Source organism: Sinohyriopsis cumingii, chromosome 1 (assembly GCF_028554795.1).
Source record: "Sinohyriopsis cumingii isolate HCF-2022 chromosome 1, ASM2855479v2, whole genome shotgun sequence".
NCBI classification, from domain to species: domain Eukaryota; kingdom Metazoa; phylum Mollusca; class Bivalvia; order Unionida; family Unionidae; genus Sinohyriopsis; species Sinohyriopsis cumingii.
Window position 1 is genome coordinate 111,691,508 of NC_142961.1, and position 20,123 is coordinate 111,711,630.

Here is a 20,123-nt window from a genome sequence, read left to right on the forward strand (position 1 = left end):
TGGGAAAACGTTTCCAAAACATTTGTGGACCTCGTGGGTCTTGGCATTGACATGCCCATGGGCTCTAAATATTTTAGGTACATTTATTTTATTTTCCTTTTGCTGTATCTCCGACTCAACCGTGATTCAGTAAAACTGCTTAAGTCATGTATCCTTAGTTGTGTACTGGTCTAGTTGATCATTTACAGGGGGACTGCAGAATATTTTATTTATAAATTAAACATCCTCTTCGAATCATGAAATCGTCCCAGAAACATGCAATTTATAAAAACACAAAATTAGGAGTATTTACATGGTAACTTCCAACAAGAAAAACGTGATTACCTGATCAGAATGTAACAGTCTTGAATTGCAAGAATAAGGGAATAAAACTGCATATAGTCTAACATACTAGTTGATGTACTTAATTTTTTTCTGTTCTAGTACCGCCAGAGCTGCTGTTTCCACCTTTCTTCACTGAAAAATAAAACTTTCCGTCTACTCATTCTACAAGACGTTATCCAGGATGCCAAAAACAGAACATAATGTGGACTTACCTGGGGAATTACCTGGACCGGATCAAGCGCTGGGCGGGGTTCTAAAATTTCAAAAGAGCCCAGACTTTCATTGAAAGGGCACCAAAGCAAAAGTATATGTATCTATTTACTCAAAGTGTGCACAATACCCAATAAACGTGAACTGATTGACAATTTTCAAGTGACACGTGACAGTACGTGTGTGTGTGTGTGTGTGTGTGTGTGTGCGTACGTTTTTTTAAGCCGGGGAGGGGATCCACAAATGTTGCAAAATTTTGAAGATATTTTTACGCACTACATTTCGTCGTGGTCAGCATGACACGTAACTATCAAGATTAACGTACGGGTAACTTCGCATTAAGGGTGTCAGCTCGTAATGGTTAACCCTCTCTTGTTTGAGAAGCATAACTGAATTTTAATTAGAATCCGTTCGAAAACGGTGAGACAGATAGGTTAACGTAAGGTCATGCAGTAGCGGGAAATGAGAAACCTAAGACAAATCAGAGCCAAAATTTTGGGAAAGCTTGGAACAGTTGTAATAAAATGATAATATCCAGAGTAGTTAGTAATAAAGGTGGTCCAGAGAGAATTATACTGATTTCGAATGGAGTATTAAAATACTTGTCGATTAGGGAAAGTTAATCCTGATCGGCTAAGCTTAAGGAGGGAGGAATGTTACCAGACGAAATCCAAGGTTTAAGTAATCTTCCCGCCGAAAGGGGAAGCTGGCTGTGAGATCAGTAAAAAGTATTTTTCTCTTTAAAAAAATCATCCAAGGAACATAGTTCCGGAAGACTTTTAGTCACTCGGAACGAGAGAGAGAGAGAGAGAGAGAGAGAGAGAGATTCGTCTTTATAAAAGGCACAAATAGATCGTCTCAGTTACACAGAGCACTGAAGTAGGTTTTTATTATTTTTTGAAATTATTCGTTTTAAATTCAAGTTCCAATTTTTCTAGAGTTCAAGGTTATTGCTTGCTTTCATTTGCCTTGAATGTTATATGACTCATGCATTCTAGGATGTCATACAATATTTCATTAATATGAATGTGTTCGGATTTATGGTTTGCATGTATTAGAAATCACGTATTGTAGTAATTTCATGCGTTACTCTGGTACGAGTTGTTGGAATTAATTTATCTGGCTCAAATGATGCATCGTATATGCAAAGAATTGATTTTTCTTTGTCTGGAAATGTATGTCATTGAATCGCCAGTTATACAAGGAACATAGTAAGGATCATGTGTGAAGTCCATTAATTCGTTTGTGAATTCTTTCCAACCGAGAATCGAAAGGTGTTAGTATTAGGAGCGTGTGGCGACTGACATAATCAGCGGTAATTTACAACCCACATCGGGGTGTACTCGTTTATTTAAGAGGTTTAGTTATATCATGGTTCTCAGTTATGAATGCGAGTAGGAAATACACAAATTCGCGTTAGTAGGCTGTATGCGTATCAGATCAGCTTGCGAATTGACCACAGCTTAGTTCCGTTGAATTACGATAAGACAATAACGGACGTTAAAGAATGATTGGGAATACTGTTTGATCCCAGAAGAAAAGACGAAAAAAACCACTGACACATATTTAGGTTGTGTAGTATAATTTATTTGAAGGAAAAGACAGCTCCATACATGAACTTCACAGTGGAAAAGAGCGCTGTGTACAACCAAGGCGGTGGTTGATCACCCGAAGCAGAGAGAGAGAGAGAGAGAGAGAGAGAGAGAGAGAGAGAGAGTGAATACGGAAACGCCCAGCTATCACCAACAGTGATTCTGAAAAGACTGGATGCACCGCGTGATGCTGATCAGGCAATTCAAGTTCGATCATTCACTCTGTTATATGATCAAATTTGTTTCATCGGTTTAACAAAATGGCTAATTGAATTTCGCATAAATTTTGTAACTCTATTTGTAGGAAAAAGTGAATAATTAAAATGTCATTATCAATTTCATTTTGTTAATGTAAAAGATAAAATTATATTTTACATACGGGGCTCGTGTTTTTCTGTTCTATATCCCTGCTCATATCTATTCCGTCCATTAATTTCGTATTTGATGTTGTTGTTTACTCGATCCGGGTAATAATACAGTGGTTCATCTTGCTGGTAACGATAACTAAAGCTTCATAAGGAGTGGGAGTTCACACAGTCCCCACCTCTTATATATATATATATATATATATATATATATATATATATATATATATATATATATATATATATATATATATATATATATATATATATATATATATTGCTGCACCCGTTCGGGCTTGATTTAGCTTAGCGTTTAAACCTGATATGTGTGCAATGATCAAGCCCGCACTACATCATAGCTGACACAGATGACAATATTTAATCTAGACACACGATTCCTTACGATCAAAGGTAGGTTAAATGCACAGACAGATGGACGACAAGCTGGTAACATGGAAAATATTCCTCGAAGAATTAGGGCCTATTGTATACATTTGTGTATGTACTTGATACAGTATGACGTAACAGTGTCAAATCGACTGATGCCCTTACTTATAAACCGTATATACTCGCTTATAAATCGAGTCAAACTGCAAACAGTCCCAGACCCAGGTCTACCATCACATAATGCGCCGGTAGATCTGGGTCTGTAATGTTTGCTAGGAATAATCAGTAGAGCAAGCAACATAGACCCCGATCTGCATGCGCTTTCTGCTACGGCAGATCATGATCTTTGTTCTTTGCAGTATAAACGGTAATAACTCACTTAGTACAGAAATGGGCAGAAGAAAACGGGTTAAAATTGTGTAAATAAAAACTGTATGCAGTTTTGCCGATTACGTAGAATTCGTGTCCAAATCATACTGAAAGAGGATCTGCTCATACAAGCTATAACCCCCCCCCCCAAAAAAAAAAAAAAAACAACGATTCTGCTGCCGATATTGTATTGGCTGCCCGTTCACGTTGGTATTAAGAATAATTAAATGGCAGATAAAGCTGGCGAAGCTGCCTTCCAGTCGCCTGTTTCAAAATGGGAGATTACAACATTGAGCTAATCTATTACCGCTATACTCGCTTATAGGTCGATGCAACTGCAAAACTGCACAGCCCAGATCTGCCTTAGCATACTGTGCCTGCACATCCTAGGGCTCTATGTTGTTCGTTCTACACTACTAGTAACAAACTACACAGAGCTAGGTTTGCCGGCACATTACTGCAGATCTGGGCCTGTGCAGTTTTGCAGTTGGGCTCAAGTCATAAGCGAGTACATACGGTATAGAAATCTGCTTGGCTAAAAATGTGGAATAAAAAAGAGAAAAGCAGGCTTCGATGCCTCAAGAACAAATCAGTGCAGAAAGCCATCCCTCTGTACATTTACAGAGATGAGATGGTATTGTGCCTCTGGTTTATCGGACACATACCTAACTCGTGCAAACCTCCTGAAGAATGATTTGCATAGAAATCGGACATATATACCTGGCACGTATATCCTTCTGTAAAGTGATTTGCATAGAACTCGGACACATATACCTGACTCGTGCATACTTCCTGAGGAGTCATTTGCATATAAATAGGACCAGGGCCGGCGCTACCATAAAGGCAAACTAGGCAGCTGCCTAGGGCGCTGATTTCATTGGGCGCATTTTTAAAAAAAATTATTGTTTATAAATACTGAAATTTATATTTTCCGGGGGGGGGGGGGGACGCCAGAATCTAACCTTGCCTAGGGCGCCAGATAGTCTGGCCAGGTCCGGCGCCGGCCCTGAATAGGACACATACATGACTCGTGCATCCTTCCTGAGCTGTGATTTGCATAGAAATGAAAAACTGCAATGAATGATTCAGTATGTTATTTCAGATGTTGCATTTTTATATGGGTCTGTATTTATTCTATCATTTTCATTCTTCATTTTGTAATTTTAAATTTCTATTTGCTTGTAACTTCATTAAGTCTAATTTAGATTAATTGCCCTGAAAGTTAGAAAAAATATAAAACTGAAGGGTCCTGGGTATTGTCCAAGTACGTACTTCTACTTATTTCCGCCACGACATCCGTTTTTTTTTTTTTTTTTCATTACTCATCTAGCATCAACAATACTTTAATTTTAGGTATAAAGAAGGTATAAAGAAAATGTTACTTTGATATATATTTTATGCAGTTTCAGCAGCTGTAACTTAAACACTTAGCAGGCAATTGTTTCTTGTGAACTTTGATCTCTATACCTGAACACGTAAATCGATCAGGTAGAAACACGGGGGGGGGGGGGCCGAGTGTCCGAGTGGTCACCGTTACGGATCACTGCCATCTCACCTCTGTCTGTGTGTGTTCGAGTCTCAGATTCGGCCAATGTGGGTATATAAGAAAGCTTTCCAGTAGCTTCTCGTGGGTCGGTGGTTCTTTTCGTGCTTTTATAGCCTATATTGTGCTGAAAAAATGGCGTTAAACCCTACAACAACAACAATAACAACAGCATAAACGTTCACGACCACAACATTGACAGCCATTGCCTTCGGATTTCAAATTGAAACGACACTTACATAGAATCAAATCGAGAACAAAGTCTATCGTGCATTACGGTTTTGGTATTTTTGTGTGTTGCGTACAACATTGGCACAGACTCACTTTATCCTTTGTCACGTCCTGTGTTTGATCGGCTACTTATAACCTGTGAATATAACAAGCTGAGGGCTCGCCTTCAATGCATTCTTAAAAACTGAATACCGACCGATATTAGATGGATTACATGCGTAGGATGGATCCAATCGTCTTTGGAGATCAAGATGTCCCACTTTTTGAAATCCGTATCTTAAAAGAAAATATCCGATTCGCCTACGCTTCCGCTCCTTTCAAGTGACCTTGGATTTTGTACTTTAGCTAGTGTTACAGGTACAAGGAAGAAATTGTACACTCCTTACAAAGAAAACGACAGAGCAGCAAAACGTGTAGTATTTTAATTATTCAAAGTTTTATTAGCCTGAGTGAGACATTATTCAAAGTTTTATTAGCCTGATTGAGACATTATTCACTGTTTTATTAGCCTGATTAAGACATTATTCAATGTGTTATTCGCCTGATTAAGACATGACTAAATGTTTAATTAGCCTGGTGAAGACGTTAATCGTTATTTTATTAGCCTGATTGAGATATCATTTATTGTTTTGCTGGTCTGATTAAGATATTAATCAGTGTTTTATTAGCCTCATTAGGACATTATTCAATATTTTACTAGCCTGGTTAAGACACTATTCAATATTTTACTAGCCTGGTTAAGATATTATTCGCTCTTAAAGTGGTATTAACAATATTATTTGAGTTGATGAACGATTGCAATAGAACATAACAGAGAACAAAACGCGACTAAAAACTGAAAGTTCTAGTATATAATAAGAGTGAACAGAGAGAAAACGCAAAGAAACAGAAAACGAGAGAGAGAGCATGTATTATCTCAACATTACAAATCCAAAGGGTATCTAAAGAAAAGTAAACTATCAATGACCATTTTTTAAATCAGTATTTATTCAGTAAAACATGTTCATGTATGATGCATACGAATATAATCCATAATCTACATTTGGATTCATTAGAAATCTTGAAGTTTGTTGAAAACTGTCTCCCCTATTACAGAGAAATTTAAACAATCAGTAATTGTCCACCGACTTAAATCACATACAAATATCAGTATATACTAAATCAGTTCTTGTATTTATTATTATTTCAAAGATCATTTACTGGGTTAAAAAGATGGAATAAACTTGTGGTTGATAATTTTATGAAGGTTTGTACCACCATACACATTTGCGTATTAATTTCGACATAATACATTGGATTGTAGGATAAAGTCTTAATTGTAATGTCGGGTCGGCAATGTGAATGAAACACGATGTCTCAGAGTTGTACAATTGTAATATTTTAAGAGAAATTGTTCTGCCGTTTCTGCTTGTCCACCTATTGCTTTACCAATCTATGATTTAAATGAAAACGCTTTGGATATATTTCACTTCATAAAATGTATGTTAAACGTTGACAATACATTCATAAACACAATTGATTCAACGTGCGCTCCGTGAATATTCATCCGCTTCATCGATAGGCGAGTTACACCTGTCGCTTTAAAAGATAAAATATATCCTATTTTCATCTTTCTCCTTTCAGGTATCAGATGAACAGCTCTTTGTTAAGTCTTTAACAGTAATAACATTTTAATACATTATCTAATGTGAGCATTTTCGTTTTTGCCTTTGTCAGGGAATAAGTGTTATTATCAGTGTTAATGTGCATTGTCGTGTAAACTTGTCGCAATGTATTAAGAATATACTTACGTAAACAAGCCAAAACCTGCTCAAGAACAGGTTAAAAGGTGGCAATCTGAAACAAATGTTTCTATTTTGTTTAAATCTGAGAACGAGAAATACATAACAATATGCCTATAGATCATTTGAATCTTTTGTTCGCGAGGTCTGCTTTGTCTGTGACAGTTCTCAAATTAGTAGTCGTTGTCAGAGAGAAAATTGAGCTATGCGTATATCAGCCGGTATTCTTATCCCGAACTGGTGTCAACAAGTACATATCCATAACCAAGTTTATCTTTAAAAGGCAGACCCAAACTGTAACGTCATTCTCAGCTTCGACAAGCAACGTCTTTGCTTTTTCGTCTATGTCTTATATTCTCCTAGTCGTCATTCGATTTCGCTAATCAAAGACTCGTGCATGACCGCGCGTGAAAAATGCGACTGTTGTGCATTTGTTAAAAGTGCTTCCTTTGATCTAATTTAAAACTGATTTTTATGAATTATTCATTATTTTAATACAGTGCATTCAATTACCCTTTCGTACAGATTTTCCAACTACTTTTAATAGAAAATATAACATTACGATGTTTCTGCCACAAGTTAAACCAGAACATGGTGTAAAATGATGATTCGAACATTCTTAGGTCTGAATACTGAATATCGTTTTGTCTCCCCTTCAGTGGTGTCACAAGCGTTGGTGTCACCCAGTGCGGTAACTTATGCTGTCACCCCCATTTGCCTCCTTCCGTATCAGACCATACAGATTCCTTAGTAATGTCATTTTGGTGTCACCCCCGCTGTGGGTGTCACCCGGTTCGGTCCGCTCTCTCTCTCTCTCTCTCTCTCTCTCGTTCCAGCCTTCTCTTTTCTTTACTCGTTATCTCTCCCTATTTGTCTCCTTTTTCTTTAGTTATGGCCCAGTACAGAATCCATATATAAAGTACAAATCTTGGAAAGACTGGGAGGGTAAAAGACACATGATAAAGAGTAATTTCATTAAGAATGAACAGTTTTTAACTGTAATATGATGTTTCAAATCTATTGTAAATGATGTCCGGGGGGGGGGGGACAAATCTGCTATGCACCACACGAATTTAAAACGCAAGAAGGAAGATTTATGAGTTGTATAACTGTCTATTGTAATTTTGATTTAGCTTTGTCAGCAAACACACTTGTGATTAACGTAGTTAATATGGTTATTAATATTACAATAAAAGTAGTGTAATTTTTCTTCATTTATTTAAACACTATCTAAATGTGTGTATGTGTGTGTTTGTGATTTGGATTTTTAATGCAGCTTTACCAGTTTTTCACTCATATTGCTACGATGTTTGCAATGTGGCAGTTGATAGTGATGTCTAGCACTGGGGCATCATGCCGCAGAAATGTAGCATCATGTCCCACAGTCACATCATCCTGACACCAGGCCGACCAGTCCTAACACTAACCTCTTAATGCTGAGCACCGAGCGAGGCAGCTGCAAGTACCATTTTTATAAGTCTTTGGTATGACGCGGCCGGGGTTCGAATCCGCGCCCTCCCGCACCCTGAGGCCGACGCTAAAATAAAAGGGGCCACGAAGTATTTTCTGGTGGATGCCCCAACGCCAGTGTAATTATCAGCATACTGGATATATGTCTTACCTTGGAACACAGCAATCAGAAAATGTTCTCCATGTTCCGTCAATAACGATACAAGAGAATTAAGCGATCTGTCAATGGCAAACCCAAATGCAATAAAAAATGTTGTTGTTGTTTTTGTTGTTGTAGGGTTAAACGCCATTTTCAGCACACGATAGGCTATACATGGCGGCCAGTATTAATGGTGGAGGAAGAACCCGGGAAAACCCCCAGAAAGAACCACCGACCCACGAGAAGCTACTGGCAAGCTTTCTCACATACCCACATTAGCCGAATCCGCAATCCAAATGTGTAACTGTATCCAAACTATTTTCTGCAAATAGTAAAGCTGCTGTATTCATATTTTCGAAAGTGTAGGTGTCACGATATTTTTCAGTCTGAGAAATAGTTAATGTGAACAAAACAATGGTCAGTACTTGCACTGACAAGTAAAGAAGATATATATATATATATATATATATATATATATATATATATATATATATATATATATATATATATATATATATATATAATTTTTTCAAAGGTAAGTTTTGTATCCCTGTATTTTGTTTTTTTTTAAAAAAAAATATATTTTATCGTTTTATGCATAGTCATTTTTGCATTACTTTTTAAACACGAATTTGTACTTACATCCTGAATCATACACTTAGTTCTGTCAGACTGGTCCATGCATAAGTCGTCTTTGCTGATTACTCATTTCAGGCCTACAGTATGTACGTAACCAGTCATATAGTCCATTGTTTCTTTGCATCACACTCATGGAATATCTTTCGTACCTCATGACACCATCCGAGACTAGTGCGTGCACTATAATTTCACAGCAGTTGGCGGGATAAGGTTATTGTATATTCAAACCTTCTCGTCAATCCTAGTACCGGCGTAAGGTCAAACTTTGTCTTGGTGCATGTTTCTTGGCTCTGAAAACAGAGCATTGTTTTATTTCGGCTGACGCACACAGCTAGCTGGCTCCAAATTCTGTGTCTTTTATGCAAAGACGTATCCAATTCGGACAACTGTTCTTAACTTTGAGTGCAGTTTATAATACAGTTAAAACAGTATGCCAGTGAAAAGACCCGGAACAAAATAAAAATCATTTGTAATAGTAGTTGAAGGAAAGACTAAATGGAACCCGAGTATTTGCTAAAACCTGAACTTTTACTATTTTGATAATAGTTTTGGGCAGTGCGGGATTACGATTGTAGGACGCACATTTGAAACTTAGAGCTCCTTCATACATACACCAAATGTATGCCGAAAGCAAAACTCGGACCGCCGCGGCTGTTTAAAAAAGGATTGGCTGAACAGTTGAAAATGCATCGAACAATATTTTCATTTTAAACTTCACGATCAATAACACAATTAATCCAATCGTAGAAAAAACCGATGTGGTCCGAGTGGTTTTTATTTCATGCTGATAAATTTCTGGCGATAAAAATGTATGATTGTTCTGTGAATTACTGCGCCGACACAAATGCGAGATATAGTTTGTCTCACAGAAAAGTCGAGGACATTCTGATTTAGGAGGCCCTGGAACAATTTCATATGACTTATTTGAAGTCATCTGGCCAAAGTACATGGTGTAATGACCGTTTGATTGGCAGGTTTAACGCTATTTTTCAGCACTTGACTATACATGGCGACTAGTACATTTAATAGAGGAAGAACCAGGGAAAACCTTGGGAAGAACCACCGAACAGCGGGAAGCTTCCGACAAGCTTTTTCACATATCGACGATGGCCAAGCCGAGACTTGAACCCATGCGGACAGAGGTGAGATGAGAGTGATCTGTAAAGTCTAGCGCCTTAGACCACTCGGACACCTGGGAGCCCCGACCAAGAAGACCATAAACCTTACTAAAGGGATATCGCCTGCTCTTTAAAGCTGCAAACACAATTCAGATATATAGTTTGTCGACTACAGTGTCACTCTCGACATAAAGTGTAAAGATACCAAACTGAATGCTCCATTTGTATTTTCCAATCTTATGAGTCTTTCCGACTCACATGGGTTGGTGTGACACTATGATACGTGAAACTCATCTTTGTTTGATGAAACAGTTTATTCTTTAATATTTAAGTACAAGTTTTACACTTGTCCTTAATATCATACAATCGCACGTTCCTATTTACCTTCCCAGAAACGGACTAAAATTCATGCATAATACACACAACACACAAATGTGTGTGCGTGCGTATGTGTATGTACATGTATATTTATATATAATGCTTACTTACAGCAGTGAACAAAACCACTCACGAGCATACATACATCTGGACGTAAGTTCTGAGATCTTCCAAAGCTGCTTACCAGGTTGATTTTATTCCACTCGGGTGCATCTATTTAAAATACACTTAATCTATAATACACCCACACACTTTCATGGCAAACCAATGTTTGCGACATGGGTGGCTTGCTGCATGTACCCTACCCATTACGACGATTTAGATCTCTTTAAGTGGACATAGCCGATTTAAATTTTTCTTTCTGTGATTATTTTGTATTTGTATTATTAATTGGAATGAGCATCCATATTATTTTGATCTCTCTAAAGTATACATCCTGTGGAGATTATGCATTTTGAAGTGTCTGGCGCCCGTATGAACGGGGACGATGAACGACAGGCATTGTTTGGGTGTGTCTGGACTTGTCGGGTACGATTCCCGTCTGACCGAATTCCTCACATACCACGAATATATTTGTCAGTCATATCTTTCCGGTACATCTCCGCTTCGTACATAGTATTCATAGAGTAGGCACGGTATGATACTCGTGCAACATTTACTTCAATAATTCACCTTTCGTGAAGGTGGGTGCATCAAATTTAATCTCCAACATAAGTGTCGCCGCAATGTTCAAATTAATAATTCATACAACTATGATGTAATCTGTCATTTTAGATAATGCCTTTCAAGTATTTCCATAAATCAAATTATGAATACGACGTAACAGGAAACGCAGCACTTGAAGGAAATCCACACAACATGGGGGATTTAAAAAGTAATTGCAGCGATTAACACCTAAAACAAAATACCGGTTTTGAAATTGTAAAAAGGGGCGTATATACAAGTAAACATCGGATGTGAACACAGAGATGGGGATGAAATGGGGTCAGAAAGCCATCCATTTTTTCCCCCATGTCTTCAGTCGAGCTAGATAGGGGAGGGACGCCAGATGAAAGGGGGGGGGGGAGGCTGCGCCGTCGGAAGCTTATTAACTGAAATTTTCACAGTATCTCGCCTCAGCTTTGAGTAACGGGGGCATTTCTTGAAAATACTTACATGTATGAGGGGAGGGAGGTTAGCAACTGACATAAAAGCTCTTCCTTGAGGTAGAGTAGAGGCGCCACCATTGCCCCCGAGCGCCTCGAACCGTCGCGCCGCGACTGTATGTCTCTGATCTATACCATACACCAGCAACATCACAAATACATGAGGATTCCAGCCAGAAATTGTGCCAAAACAGACCATTACACACACCAAGACTTGACAGCACTTGTCTGGCCTGATTATATTCAACAGCTGATCAACATCTAACAGGGTCAAAAGTTCTGTTTAAGGGTCAGTTAAAATATAGGCAGTAACACCGACTTGTACGTTCACTTTAGGCAAATTACTTTCATGTCCACCAAAATATGAAATTATTTTTTCTACACGTTTCCATGGAAAAACAAAGACTTCCATTCATTAATATTTCATACTGTAAGCCATTACAAACAAAACCTCTAAAGTAAGACATGAACAACTTGCTAGGTACTGACATTGTTTTTCTGATCTGAACCCAACAAAATTTGCAGGTACAATCCTAACTGAAGTAAGTTGTCAAAAGATCAGAGAAAGAGAAATTGTCTGCAAGTTCCTGGATGATGTAAACTTGTTTAAAGCAAACAACACCAACATGTATTAATGATGTATAAAACATCTGAGCATTTTCTTTTACATCTGTGACAATGAGAAAAATTTAAATTTTAGTTGGGTATACGATAGCACCTGAGTGACAATGCAATGCGTCACCGCTTAACACTTGAATCAAATCTGAAACAACAAATATAATAGCAAGACCTCAATTTCTTTCTCTTCACTCAGTCCCTATTTGCTCAGGAATACATTAGTCGCTACTACATTCTGCGTCAGTTATCTTGGAAACAATGCATTTTTTAACAAGCGCAGTATCGATAAAATACAAGATTGAGTGCGAGTTTAACATCAATTTTCAAAACATTATATGTTATACTTGAAGGCCAGTACATTTAGTGGAAGAAGAACTCAGGTTAATCCCGGGAATATGCAATCTGACTTAACTCCAAACATTCCCATACGTTTTCTAAACCTTTATCTAAACTTTTCGTGTCATGGTCTCTCTCTCTCAACAACTCGGGACGCCATTTTTTGCAAGCACGCTTGGATGAATTTAAACTTTTGACCAATCAGAATACTCTTTACGAATACATTACAAGGGTCGTTAAGAAATGGGACCGAACAGACCGTTTTTAAAAAACTGGATCGGAGATGATAAAACAATGGACTATATCAAGAAAAATCGGATTAAAGTCTTGAGAAAAGCGAAATTCCGCTTTAAAACGGAGAAAAATCCGGTGTGAAACTTGAACTAAAGGTGCTCTAGAGTTTTTAAATCAGACCCTCACCCCCCCCACCCCACCGACATATGTTCTACGTGGTGTATAAGCATTAATTGCTCATTCAAATGAACGTTGACAGGTATAATCATTCATTTTGTTTTAAAGTTACCCTCATGACAGTTGGTAATTTATTTATTTAATTTATTATTATTGATGACGCGTTTCAAAATTAATAGTGATCGAGTAAACGAGATTAAAGTTCGGCTTCTTGATGAGCAATTATTTTCCCTAAATTATTTGTCTAATTTGTTCATTTGAATGCCCCATACCTCTGTTGGGAGATGTACAGTATTTATTAAAACGTACCTTCGCGGTGGCTTCGTTGGTAGAGCGTCGGCTTTATAACTGAAAGGACGCAGGATAAATGCCTCATTGTGACATTGCGAAAGGCACAGATGTATCGTTTATTCCACAATGTTCAGTCACTAATATGTTACAAGTGCCGTCAACAAAACCCCCAACAATTCTTATGTAACCATATAGGCACTATTGTGTTAAGGTGCCGTTCGCGTTAACGCTGCGCTTTTATTACCAGCCCCATGTTAAAGACCCGGATGTAAAACCATGTGCAACGCTTAAAAATGTAACTTTCAATAAAGCAAGCATTTTCGTTTGGCAAGTTTAAATTATGACGTCACAAGCATCGATATTTCATGCCTTTGCCACCGCTCGAGGACTCGGAAAAAAAATGCCTAAAGCAAAAGCAGTGCATAAAACTCTGTTATTCTGCTGCAATTCCTGTAATCTATTCAAGAAATAATTGTTACTAATATCAGTATATCTGCTGCACTTTTACTCAGCTTGAGGCAAACAACAGTGGGTTGTTGTAGACAGCTCATTACGTCACTTGGAATTGTAACTTTAGTGCGTCAAGGTCGGCGAACGCAGAATTTAACCAAACGTGGCAAAGCAAGGCAGATGGGTTGTAGAAGGGTCACGGAGAGAGAGAGAGAGAGAGAGAGAGAGAGATGTGCGTGTGTGGGTTAGATACCATGCAGCAAGTATTCAAGACAGTACTCTTTGTAATGAATAAGTTTAATGGAAAATTATAAGTATTGCTTCACTAAAACAAAGAAGTGTTCGTCAGAAGCAAAAAGTTAAAACCTAATAGTAACAACGTTCTTTTCCAGTTCTGTTTGTTGTTCTTTTGTCATTTCTTTTGTATTTTAGACATTTTAAAACAACTGACACTTTACAAAAGACGATATGTTGGTTTAGAGCCACTCAATACCAGCAGCAGACGCACGCATACTATCAGGACTTTAATACATCGTATGGAATCGTACACCGGACAGAAAACCAGACTGGGTGCAACCGGTAGAAAACGGGACAGCAGACGATCGATTCGGGAAGACAGACGCACATCCTGGTAACGAGTCACATGGCCACATTGACCAATGGAGACTGTAAGAACACCAAGGGATAGAAGAATTTCACACCACGAACACATTTCATTGCTGTCACGAACTCCTTGTGCAAAACAAAGACTGTAAGTCATTTATCTGCAATGATATTTGAGGAAGGAGGTAGAGATGAAGCTATCCAATCAGCTCACAAAACCGTGACACGCACAGGAGCTATATGCATGGTCGGTGACGACACGACATTATCTATTCTTCTGTTAACCACGGTGATGTCAGCGACAGACGGAACTGCTGATTGAGTAAAATAATCCCATATGCATCTGAAAATATAAATTAAATAAAAACGTTATTATGTTCATCTGCATTAATTGTCCAATAAATTGTTACGTCTTCAATCAAGCTGTATATGTACATGTGATTAAATTGACATCTTCATTTGGTCGAGATGTCTAATAGTTGTTGCATATCAACTGACTGAAAAAATATAATTGAACAGTAAAGTTTTATTTACATATACATGCTTACATCGTAACCAAATGATGCCATACATACAACTTTAAACATACGATGATGTGACATAACATTTCTTTCAATGATGGAAAATAAAAGACTCCAGCATCTTGATATATTTCTTCATTACAAAAAGTTAAAAAATACGTATATGCCAAATTATCCCACCATACACACCTTGCATAAGGGCTGCAGTAACACGTGTCACCGGTTCAAACATTTTAATGACTGGTCATGAGACCCACATAAATCCATGGTAACAGCTAGTCCATGCTGTATTTGTTAGTAAATACAGCAACACCTCTTGAAACAGGACATCTGATGTGGTCAGTGCTTTTGGGGCTGGAAGCCCTGAAAAAATGGAAACATCACTTTTCAGATATGGTACATGTTGTGTTTTAAAATTTTCCAGTTATGAAAATATATTACAAATCTTTTTGTATAATCATTCAAATTAATGAGAATGAACAAAACCACTCCTATATAACTCATACTGTTGCATTTAAATCATAAAAATGACATTATCAATTAAGGAAAAATTTAATTGTACATTTCAATAAATAAATAAATTTGCGGAAACCAAAGCTGGTGGAAGAGAAATATGAATGAGAAATAAACTGGGGCGATAGAAGACAAACGTGTATAACTATTTTAAACTAACCTGCACTTTAATCCATGAAGAAGTTATTGGGAGACTTCAAACAGGAATTTGAACAGTGGCGGGGTAGGCAAGTCCACCAAGTAGGAAATTTTCACAGTATTCTGCTACAAACTCCTCCTCTGGGCTCAAAATGTTTGAACACCGGACCAAAACACAGTTGAAATCCAGTCTTTCCAGACTGTGGCACGATTCCATTTTTGATTTAGCACTGGAGCTAATTACAGATAATTTCTGGCAACTGTCAGTCTGCAAAATAAACAGATGCACAAACGTACAACAAACTATAATCAAACTCTTCACAAAACACTAAGATCTCAGATTTTGGAACAACGTTTATCGCATTTGATTAAAGTCTGTTGGAAAAGTTAAAAGGAATGGGTATTATGGGTAAATTCTATCAAAATATTTCTGCATGTCTTTCTCAAAAAGACGGAATGTCAGATGTTACCACCAAGAAGACATTACAAAGCATCTGGATTTGTTTCCGTATTACGAGATGAGACAGCTCTCAGCATATGAACTACAGAGTTTAAAATAGCACGATCCATGACACTTGGTGCAGCTTTTCACTGCATGGTACAATCTTAATCTTTTATGTATCAACTATCCACAAACCAGGTCCAATATTGATTTTGTCAAATTGTTGGCCAGCAATATTTACAAAATTTTATTAACTTGCCAAAGCCAGTCAGTCAACTGGCTCCTTTCGAGGTTTTGATAATAAGCCTTACATAGGATTATTCATCATTCATTACCAATAAGTAAGTACAGCTGATGGTAACGATATTAATCCAAGTATTTGCACCTGCAAAAATAAAATTGATTAATATACCTTGACAAATTTGATCTCGTGCTCTCTGCAATAAGCCTCAAACAATGTGTGCTGGATTCGAACAGCAAGGTCCTGTGATTTGTCCTCTGATAGAATGCAAAGAAGCACTCCTTCTGGATCGCTGAAATAAAAATGAAAATATCTTAAAACTAACTCAGGTACAATCAAAATTTTAATATATATATATATATATATATATATATATATATATATATATATATATATATATATATATATCAGTGGTGTACCTAAAGTAACTGGCACCTGGGGCTAATCCTTCCTTTGGCACCTCCACAAATAATTTGAAAATGTAAACACACAGAAAAATATATTATGTTTGCAAGTAGACTTTTTAAATGGTACAGTGCTGTCATATGCAAATTGGAAATAACTAACATTGGCGAATTTTGCATTTGCTTTGAAAACTTGTACTGGTATTTCAACTCTCCCTGTGGCAACAACCCCCTTTCTGGCTGTCACCCGAGGCGGTACGCCCCCCCCCCCCCCGTATGTCACTATAATAACTACTATTTGGTCTTGTTTGCATACCTCAAAAAGTATGATATCTAACTTTATCCAAAGAGCATGATTCAACTCAACAGTAGGATCACAAAGTAGTAGCAAAGTGCTAGTCTACAATATTGAAATCTACTTACGCCTCCAGATACTGTGCGCATTCAAAGACGCCACAGATGGCTCGATCCTCTGCAAAAGCTCGCTTTAACACTTCACCCAATGCTTTTCCAATGGTCATTGTACTGCAAATCAAAAGAAACGGGAAACCTATTATTTACCGCAGTGAAAAAAGTTTATTGTTCTGTGTATTCAGTTACTACATGGGCGTATAAAGTCTTGCACAACGCGCGAGGTCAAGAAAACAGTCCGTTCCGCTCCCTGGTGAACAGCTGATCACTTCTATGAACTGGGTTTGAACTTGGCGGGGTCAAATTGTGTGCCTCCGCAAACACGCAGCAGCTTTGTAACAGATGTGTCGTTATGAATTGGGCGCACAACAACATTTGGCAAATGGCAAGTGTACATTTTGGTGAAATAATTAAAGTAGTCGTGGAAATTTACACAGTAGACATAACGTGAAACGAGTTTAAAAAATACAATTACTGCCCTACTTAAAGTACGTGTACACTAAAATAGACATTCGACAAATAAGTGTCAGCGGAGTTCTTATGCTGATAAAATCAAAGAAATGAGCTGCTTTACTAACACGCAACAGATGTTCATTTTCCTTTGTATTTGTGCCAGTGGTAAAGATGCTCTGATTACATGTTGAAGCATGATTATTCGAGACAAAGGAATGCAAGTCGAGTCACGCGTCAGGGCTATCTCCCAGTACAGTTAATTTTGCGGACAAAGTCCATAATATATATGTTTCAATGTCGGTAGATCTAGATAATATCAAGATGATTTTGTATATCAACTGATCTGTATAATCGTACAAAGTCCAGGCGCATTATAAAACACTACTGTTGTAGGAATCCCACGTGGAGGATGGTGATGCAAACCAGTTGTGACGTACTGGTAGCAGCCACGTGGTCAAGGATGATTTTTTTCCATATGGAACAAAGTGCATATAAATTCACTGTATCAAAAGTATCTATCTACTTTGAGAATTTTGTATGCAAAATTGAAATATGTTTCTGTATTAAATTATTTCAATTACTTATGTACATGATCACGTCTTTGTTGGAAGAAAGCACTTGAGGAAGTTTATTAACAACAGATACATTCCCACAAGAAAAACGTCTTATCAACTGTCTAACGTCCAATCTAATAACTTGTTTGTAAATTTCCGGGTAGCTAAAAATGCTAGAAAGCCAAATATTGCAACAGTTCTTGCATGACCTGTGTTGATGTTGACTGGATTTCTGGAAGACAGTGACATTAAAAAAAATATATTAAAATGTGAAAAAATACTTACGTTTCTTTAATCTCAGCTAAATCCATTACTTTTGGAAGAGTCATACCTCAGTTATAAATACAAACAAACAGAGATAAAATTGTTCCGCTGTACTACGCTGTGATCTTAACGTCACTGCTCCTCTTTCTCCTCATTGATATGTATGACATTCAACATGCACTCTCGCCTTATTTATATGTCTATTTTAAGAAACTCCTCCCACCTTTAATTTGATTGGATAACTCTTACTAACGACCTCTGCATGATTCACGTTTTAAACTTAAGTTTTGTCTTACAGACAAAGTTTTATGGGAATAATTTGCGTGTAAAACTATGATTCATTTGATGTACTTAATGGAATTTCTCTATGACAGCTTAACAATTATTTCAGTTTAATGAACAACAGAACAGAAAGACATGGGTTTAATATATGTTTCTCCCAACGTGAAAGCCTGCTGATCGCTATTTAGACACGTACAGGTAAGATCAATGAACTGTCACGCAGCAGCATTAAATATCGATACTTGATGCATTGTTAACGTCGGTCATTACCATAGATGTGATTAAACCAATTTTTAAACAGCGAATTTGTAAAATGTTTACGTTAATATGATTAGAAGTATACAAAATATTCTATATGATACTGCGAATTCACTATTATTCGCAGGGTACCAATTTTCGCGGATATGTTGTTTGTTATATGCAACAAATATTAAGGGCCAGCGAACACTTAACGACCCTCTATCGTAAAACCAATATAAGCAACAAAGAAAATGTAACGTTCCGTAAAACCATGAAATTCATACCCACAAGTTATTTGTACAAATTAAATTCATGCTCTTAATGTCGCAGAAGTATGTATGTATGTATGTATGTATGTGTGTGCGTGAATGTAAGTAAGTATGTATGTATGTATGTATGTATGTATGTGTGTGTATGTATGTATGTATGTATGTATGTATGTATGTAAATTAAAAAAAATAAAGTTCAAAAATAATAAAAGAAAGAAAACTCGAAATCGGCTATGCACACTTTATTTATGATTAAATCGTCATAATGGGTAGGGTACATCCACAAGCCAGTCATATCGCAGGCATTGTTTTGTCTTGAAAGTGGGTGGGTGGAGTTAGATTAAGTGTCGTCTAAATAGCTGCAACCTGGTGGAATAAAATCGACCCGGCTAGCAGCTTTGGAATAGCTTATAAATGATATTCAAATGCATGTATGCATGCATGTGCGTGATTTTGTTTATTGATGTCATAGCTAGAGGAACACCCAAAAAAACTTTTGGCTTTGATTTACAGCATAATAACACGATTATATATCCATTATATTATCTGAAAGAAAAATATTTATCTTGAGAGAAAATAAAATAAAATACCTAGACTCAAACGAAAATCGCAGCCCAGTCCCCCATGATCTTGTAGCAGCTGTATTTGCGGTGTTAATAGTTGTACAAATTGTACTCGAAAACCTGTAACTAAAGTGAGATGATTACGTTTACACTGAAGATGGCATTCTGTAAAAGACATTGACATTAGAGACCTTGGTCATAAAAGTAGGACACTAAAGCCTAGAATGTACTAGCCATACTGGGGCCCAGAATGGCCGAGTGGTCTAAAGCGCTCACCCGTTACGGATCAATGCCATCTCACCTCTGTCTGCGTGGGTTTGAGTCTCGAGCTAGGCCAATGTGGGCACGTGAGAAAGCTTGTCAGTAGCTTCTCGTGGGTCGGTGGTTCTTTCCAGGGTTTTCCCGGGTTCTTCCACCATTTATGCCGG

The 20,123-nt window shown here is 37.4% G+C and overlaps 1 protein-coding gene across 1 annotated transcript; it reads right to left on the bottom strand.

Moving 5' to 3' along the window:
* Positions 1-14,076: 14,076 nt before the first annotated feature.
* On the bottom strand, positions 14,077-18,495 carry LOC149807621 (growth arrest and DNA damage-inducible protein GADD45 alpha-like). Its single transcript, XM_089968920.1, has 6 exons — positions 18,363-18,495; positions 17,083-17,184; positions 16,427-16,547; positions 15,595-15,840; positions 15,111-15,284; positions 14,077-14,743 (listed from the first exon to the last, which is right to left on the bottom strand). The coding sequence occupies exons 1-4, from the start codon at positions 18,404-18,406 to the stop codon at positions 15,631-15,633; spliced, it is 477 nt and encodes a 158-aa protein (XP_089825046.1). The 5' UTR covers positions 18,407-18,495; the 3' UTR covers positions 14,077-14,743; positions 15,111-15,284; positions 15,595-15,630.
* Between the last annotated feature and the right edge of the window lie 1,628 nt (positions 18,496-20,123).